At 36.0% G+C, this 7,971-nt stretch overlaps 1 protein-coding gene across 1 annotated transcript in view; it reads right to left on the bottom strand.

Moving 5' to 3' along the window:
- The window catches only part of LOC107585442 (potassium channel subfamily K member 12-like), a 29,553-nt gene extending 22,150 nt beyond the window's left edge, over nt 1-7,403 (bottom strand). The window contains exon 1 of the mRNA XM_016272459.1: nt 7,067-7,403. Coding sequence (XP_016127945.1) covers nt 7,067-7,403 — 337 coding nt within the window. The remainder of the gene's footprint in view (nt 1-7,066) is intronic.
- Nucleotides 7,404-7,971: the final 568 nt, after the last annotated feature.

The raw sequence follows: 7,971 nt of genomic DNA, 5'->3' as shown, positions 1-7,971 counted from the left end.
AATATTTGTTCCTGTCTGATACTGTGACTTGACTTGACTTGATCCTTAGCAGGACTCGACTTGACTTGCTTGAGGTGAGCCACTGACTTGACTTGACTTGCTTGAGTTGTTTGTACTGTGACTTGAGACTTGCTTGAGACTTGATGGTAGGGACTTGAGACTTGCTTGAGACTTGAAAATCTGTGACTTGCCCCCACCTCTGGGGGGAAGTGATGCCCTGGGGCATTTGGCCAGGGGTGTTTTACACCACAGACAAGGTTTGAGAAGAAAAAAAATCATTATGAAAATCGAATTATATTTTCCTTATTATATTCATTATTTCCTTATTGGTTATGTTGGGAAAATCCCAGGTATTTTGAGCAGTAGGATTATAAAAAAAATTAAATGATAAAGTAGCCTATATAAAACTGCAAAATAAACATTCATCTAAAGGTACTTTTTACTTAAGTACATAAAAAATCAACTACTTTTGTACTTTCACTCGAGTAAAATTGAAAACTGAGTACTTTTACTTTTACTGGAGTAATATTTTATTATACGGATCTGTACTTTTACTCAAGTACTTGATTTGTGTACTTCGTCCACCACTGAGAAGAAGTGAGTGTAAGGTTTTTTTAACGAATCTTTGCAAATCGCCTTTCCTAATAATGTGCTAATTAGCAAGTTTCACGATGAATGCAGCTAAAGTCCCTCAGAGAGCGGCTCGGAAGAGAGGGGCGGGGTCAGCAGAGCTCATTAACATTTAAAGGAAAATGCTACAAATCTGCATGCTCTGAAAAGAGCGGTTTTTGACAGGGTAATAAAGGTGTTTTTTTACACTACCATTGAGAAATTTTAACCAAACTATGTTACAGACTTTTCATTAAGACCCTAAAGAATCATATCAACTTGTGGAAAATGGGCATCCTATGTCCCCTTTAAGTTTAGGCCTTTTTTTTTTTTGCTTTTTGCATGATCTTTTTCTGTGAAACACAAAAAGAAGAAATTTCCACTATTAACACTGACCAGGATTGTAAAGTACAGAAACACAAAGTGTGTGCAAATGAAAAAGCAACATATTGTGACTGATATATTCTTAAAAGGCAACAATAATGAGTAAAACCGGACAAAAAGGTATGGATGATGGCCATCCTAAAACACTCACAGCACAAAGGAAGAAGAAACTGTGAAAATCTGGAACACGCCTCTGCTTGTGGAGTCGACGGTGGTGGGATTCAGAGCTGGGCTGTGGGACGCCCAGGCGCGTCTCTCCCGAGAGTCTCCAGAAATCAGTTTCTGTGCAGACAGGCGTGTAATAGGCTGAGCTCGCATGACTACTGTACTCACTTCTGTTCTATAAGCGTCCTCCAACCAAACCTAATAGCTCTGTCGCCACACAGGTCAAAAGGAGGAGATGGCCAGATCTAGACTCATTTAAAACTGCTTCGTCAACTCATTTGCTGCTTTTTGCCCACGTCTTTTGACTTTTACACTACTGTTAAGAGTCTGAGAAAATGTTCCAACACTTCAACACTAGTGGCAATTTTAAATCAGGCCAAAAATTTTCCTTTTGTTCCAATTGGGAATAAAAATCATAACTGAGTTCTTCCTTAAAATCTCAATTGTTCCCACATGACAGTAAGATTAAGAGAAGAGCTTCAGCAAAAGTTCAGACTGAGATGTTTCTTCTAAGAAAAAGACATGTTTCTCCTTATCAATGTCTTAAACTGTGCTCATTTGCTAAAGTTGGTATGTATATGAAACATAAGAACTCTGTTATGTCTCCTGAGCAATACAGTTCCTGATACCTCACAGTATTTCTTATACATTATTTATCTGTGCACATTTTTTTTTTCATGTGTCCTCGTAATCTTTATTCAAAAACATTTTCTCAGATGACATGTGCACCAGTGCGAAAACTGGACAATAATCCCTCCCATCCAACAACAATGCAGCAATTAACAAACAAAAACGATTCAACAATTCAATCAATCCCTGATGGACAAAACCGAGTCCTGCCCTACATTTTTTTTTCTCCCTCATTTGAGAAGCCATTACACTTGGTAATATGTCACAATAGGGAAGAAAAGTCGATTGTAATTTCCATTTCATCTTTACTTTAAATAAACAATACATCTATCAGTACAGAAAAATACACAATAATCTAATGTAATAGAAACTAAATATTTTCCAAATAATATTTGTGACCCTGGAGCACAAAAGCAGTCTTAAGTCGCTGGGGAATATTTGTAGCAATAGCCAAAAATACATTGTATGGGTCAAAATTATAGATTTTTCTTTTATGCCAAAAATCATTAGGATATTTGGTAAAGATCATGTTCCATGAAGATATTTAGTAAATCTCCAACCGTAAATATATCAAAACTTCAGTTTTGATTAATAATATGCATTGCTAAGAACTTCATTTGAACAGCTGTAAAGGTGATTTTCCCAATATATATATATATATTTTTTGCATCCTCAGATTCCAGATTTTCAAATAGTTGTATCTTGGCCAAATATTGTCCTATCCTAACAAACCATACATCAATGGGGAGCTTATTTATTCAGCTTTCGGATGATGTATACATCTCAATTTCGAAAAATTGACCCTTATGACTGGTTTTGTGGTCCATGGTCACATTTAACACATATTTGTAATATTGATTTTTCACTATATAAACTGGTATACTATTTCAGAAAAATTCTGACAAATTTTAGATAATTTTAGGATGAGGGTTTCTTGCACAAGGATGGTCATATTTTTGGGGGTCCATGGTCATATAAAACCCCTGTACTAAATTACACTTGATCTATAATTATCAAGCTCATCATATAAAGGCTGCTTCCTTAATGAAATAAATGAAAAGGTAATCATAAACAGCCAAGTAATGTTTGTGATTCATAAAGTGGTCCTATTAATAGTAGACCTGTTCAAGCGTTGAGCGGGATTCTCAGTCGTTAGTGTCTGGCCACTAATGAAGCTCTCCTGTCTTACTGATGCGAGTGATGGGTGATGGTTGGAGCCTGCAGAAACGTCTCCAGAGCTCTGCAACAGACAATATCTGAGAGCATGTTACTAACCGCCTGTCTTACACAAAGTTTCCTCTCACCCTGAGCTGAAGCCGCTCTGCTACTCAGATCCTGCATGACTAAAAATACTCAAAAAACTAAAACACTTCTGCTAACAGACTATCAGAAATAGAATGAACAAAGTGCTTTATTTGACCTGTTTATTCTGTCTAATTTAAATGATGCAACTTAAACTTTTATCAGTCAGCATGCTTCTAGTTTTCTTTTGCGGTGCATGAAAGTTATTAACACTCATGTTATACTGCCTCGGCACATTTTAAACTCTGCCTTGTGGTTTCATGTACTAGCGTTTCAAAGTTTGGGGTCAGTATGATTTTTAAATATTTTTATTCTGCATGCATGCATTAAATTGATCAAAATGACAGTAAAGTCATTTATAATGTTACATAAATGCTGTTCTTTTGAATTCTCTAATTATCAAATAATCCTGAAAAAAAAATCAATCATGGTTTCCACAAAAATATAAAGTAGCACAACTGTTTTCAACATTGATGATAATCAGAAATGTTTCTTGAGCAGCAAATCAGCATATTAGAATGATTTCTGAAGATCATGTGACACTGAAGACTGGAGTAATGATGCTGAAAATTCAGCTTTGCATCACAGGAATAAATTACATTTTACAATATATTAAAATAGAAAACAGTTATTTTGGACTGTAATAATATTTCAAAATATTACAGCATTTTTCATAAAAAAATAATACTTTTTTTAATGTTCAAAAACATTACAAAATTGTAGCCGATCTCAAACATTTGAACAGTACTGTATATAATACATGAGCCATGTATTAAATCAATTTGATTAAATCAGTGATTCACTGGCAAATCAATTTTCCCCATAATAATGTCTCAGTCAGAATGTGACTCACTGTGTGTGAAATGGCAGGGGGTGTGGCTTAGATGAAGAGGAAGTGCCTAGAAAACCCCTATTATTACAAAGCCTGAGCACCTCACATTCACTGACTTTGAAGCTCTTCTAGAGGCGGGAGGTATATAGAGACTTCACACTGAGATGAAAGGGAGTTGGAGACTGAGATGGAAGTACAATGCACAAAACACACATTAATTTAAGCTTAGCTGCTAAATAAAGTAGGACTTGCTAGACTAGACCTTTTAGTAGTCCCACAGAGGGTTCTGACTGTGAGAACGTAAATCAACCACATTTGTTTTACATGGAATTTAGAGACGCGTTTATCGGAAATAGTAGTTAAGATAAAGCTTTTTTTACAATAAAAAAGAAAAAGAAAAGAAAAGAAATTACCACAAACATATATAAACTTTGTGATAAGAATCAAAAGTAAGTGCTGTTGCTCATAAACAAAGTGAAATACTTCTGCTGGTGGACATCAAGTTTACTTTCAGCTAATAAACCGAGCATCTTTTTTAATCCAGGGATTAGTTCTTCCTCAAAAGTGCTCTTTTTATCAACCTTTTAGTTACATTATAGTTAACTAAAACTAAAACCATAAATAAAATAAAAATAAATATATGTATGTATGTATTGTGTGTGTGTGTATTAAGTTATTTAGTATAGTATTATATATAGAGATATTATAGAATGTATACAAAGATATTTAAACATTTTTTTATAAAAATGACAATTAACATACAACAAAATTCCTAAAACTTTAACGAAATTTAAAGCAAAAACAGAAAACATAAAAACATATATATTATTTCGAAATATTGACAAAACCTAGTATATCAAATCACACTGCATGGCATGTGACAAAAGTATTAATTTTATCAACATTTTGATTTATGAACATTATAGTTAACAAAGTAAAACCATTACAAAAAATCATTACTTGAAATATATTAAATGTTAACTGAAATAAAATATGACAAAATAAAACAAAATGAATATGAAACAAATTTTATTTTAACTTGCAGTACTAATACAACTAAAACTAATACATAAAAAAAAAAATAACATTATTAAACATTATTGAAAACATTAATTATTGAAAAACTGCCCATTTTCAGGCATCGCTGGCCTTTTTTGGGTACAATATGGATCAGATGGTCACAGTGTATACTACCCAGCAAGAAAACGTATTATTTTTTTTATATGAAATGAACCTAAAGAAAACACAAGCACACATCTCCACAACCAGTCCTGATGATTTTGAGCTAGCGGGGGAGGATAGCATTTAAACCTGACAGAGAGTGGCCTCGCCGTCAGTCTACACCCTATGTTTCATTTGCGAAGGCGGTCACCAGCTATCTGTAGAGCATGCGAGGTTGCGTGAAGCTGCATCAGTGACAGTACTGCTGAATACATTACTCAGAATTACAAAGTGCACGGCTATTGATTATTCACTGCAGATGGAAAGTGTAAAACAGGAGCCAAGGTCCGTAGGAAGCAAATACACACAATAACCAGAGGGCCGCCTCGGAGGGATACTTGCTCTTTAGCGACCTATAACAGGGTAAATGTTATCCAGGACATGTGGGCATCAGCACATTTGGTTTTTGGGACATGAGCCCCACAGCAAACTGCAAGCCTGAGGGTTGGTCCTGAATGCAGAAGTCCAGCAGGGAGTTGGCTTGGCTTGGCCGCAGCCTGGTACCAGTGAGAGCGTCAACACTAGAGGGTGTTTATTGGTCTTCGGAGGACTTATGCTGGGGAAATGCCAATGGAAAAGTGAAGTCTCTGCAGAGAGCAAGGAAATGTTGTCTCGGCAAGGCAAAAGTGCACTGTGAGTTTCTATGAAAGGTCAGGGGGTCAAGCAAGGTGCCAGAGGCTATTACTGACAAAAATAAAACAGCACTTGTATTGCTGCTGTACTGCTTTGCATTTATGAACCTTGTAGTTTAATTCTAGGTAAACATTGTTACAAAAGCAAACTGGAGGAGACAAACCTATAACATCACACACATAAATAGATACAGATTGCATTTTATATCGATCTTTGGGAAAACCTTTTATGTGCAGGCTTTTAGACGTAGTAAATAAGTGAAATTTGAGTGGATTGCACTCAAAAACAAAACCCAAATTGCAGCTCTTAAAGGGGTAGTTCACCCCAAAAATAATACAAAACCAATTGTTCTCACGTGTCTTTTCCATACAATGAAAGAGCACAGTGATTTATACTGCCAAGCTCTAAAGGGAAAAACAAAAGCACTAAAAGTAGTTCATATAATTTGTATCCTACATTCCAAGTCCTCTAAAGTCACACAATAGCTTTGAACGAATTAAAGACTGAAAATCATATTGAAAATATTACTGTATGCCACAGTTCTCACATATAATTTATATATATATGCCTATTTGCATATTCCAGTTTGGTCCATCAAGACTTGTCAGGTTTGACACCTAAAAGCACAAATGAGATCTATGGTAGCAGAGACTATTTTCAGCAAATAACAGTTTTGACAGCACTTGTTTCCCTCAACTTTTGTTGTACCTTTGCAATCAACTGAAGAAATAAAGCCATACATACCCAGCTAAAAGATATGTTCCAAGAACATTTCGCCAACGCTCCTATTAGGTTATGAAAACATTATTTCTGAATGTTCTCTGAACATTCAAAATGACCAGTTATTTTTTTAAATGTTTAAAAAACTTCTTTTTTTTCCGAATGTTAATGGAACATTCCATTTCACCATTTTGCAAACATGGGAACGTTAGTTTTGAATGTTCTAAAACAAGTACTAAAATAAAATAAAAAACATTAGACGAACGTCCAACAAAAACATTCCAAGAACGATATAATAAAATTGTTGTGCTAATGTTTTGAGAACATGATTAAAGACCAAAGTCCTATTAATGTTACTAGGACAGAACGTTAGCCAAAATTTTGAGAACATGAGAACATTCTCTGTTAGTAAGGCACTAATTACTGTAGAAACAACATGAGCAAAAATGTTCATTTTTGAGTATACTATCTTTTAAGAAAAGCACTGAAATCATATTCTAGCAGAACAAGAATATTAATAATCAAGAGTAATTATTCCCACAAGAGAAAATCCTGCATTTGGTAACTTACCAATGGTAGACACCACTGTCCCAACAAAATAAAACGCCCCTGTAAAATCCCATCTGGGTCGAAGAGCATCGACCCGAACTCCAGCAGCAATCGCAGCCTCGTACTCTTTCAGGAAGGAGCTCAGATCCTGCAAGCTGATATTGAACGTTTCGCTAAAGTTCAGGAGGGTCCGGTTCCAGCGCCCGTGTGCTCGCAGCTCGGACGGCCTCTCGATGCCGGAAAACACCGCAGCGCCGCACAGCATGTACACGATGATGAGCACGGCGAGCAGCAGAAAGCGCCCATTGTCTTCGTTAATGTGAAGGGAGCGGCAGCCCTGCAGTCGCTGCGCCGGCATCATCCAGATTTCAGCACCACGGGCGCAGTGGACAGCGACCAATGCAATGACATGGATCCTTCAGAGCTGCGCCTTCAGGACAATCCAAGACCTCCTGAGATCATGTTAATAATGGGATAATATGTATCAAACACGGCAGAGAAGTTTTACATGAGAGAATGACTTCATTTAAGACACTTACCAGCTTACTTGATCCATTTCTCATTATCAAAGGCACGGATCCTCTAGAGCTGCTGCTTTAGGACACTCCGATCTTCTAGGATATTGCACGTTAACAATACGATCATTTGCATCAAATAGGCAAGATACGAGAAAGAACTGATTTAAGACTTAAATAAATTTCTACTTTTCTCCTTTAAAACTCAATATCTCGACTATTAATATCAATTATGCATTGACTTGTAGACTGTTACTTTCTAAATAGCCTACCCAAATCATTCAATGGATTATTTAAGGTAAATGTCCTTTAAAACACCACTTGTGGATCCGCTTTAGTAGATTTAGTTAGTTAAATAGCAAGACTCACCCTCGTGCTCAATAAAGTAGTTCTCCGTCTATTTCCGTCTCC

Source organism: Sinocyclocheilus grahami, unplaced genomic scaffold (genome assembly GCF_001515645.1).
Source record: "Sinocyclocheilus grahami isolate Dianchi unplaced genomic scaffold, SAMN03320097.WGS_v1.1 scaffold70.1, whole genome shotgun sequence".
Classification (NCBI taxonomy): domain Eukaryota; kingdom Metazoa; phylum Chordata; class Actinopteri; order Cypriniformes; family Cyprinidae; genus Sinocyclocheilus; species Sinocyclocheilus grahami.
This window is presented reverse-complemented; position numbering and strand designations above follow the sequence as displayed.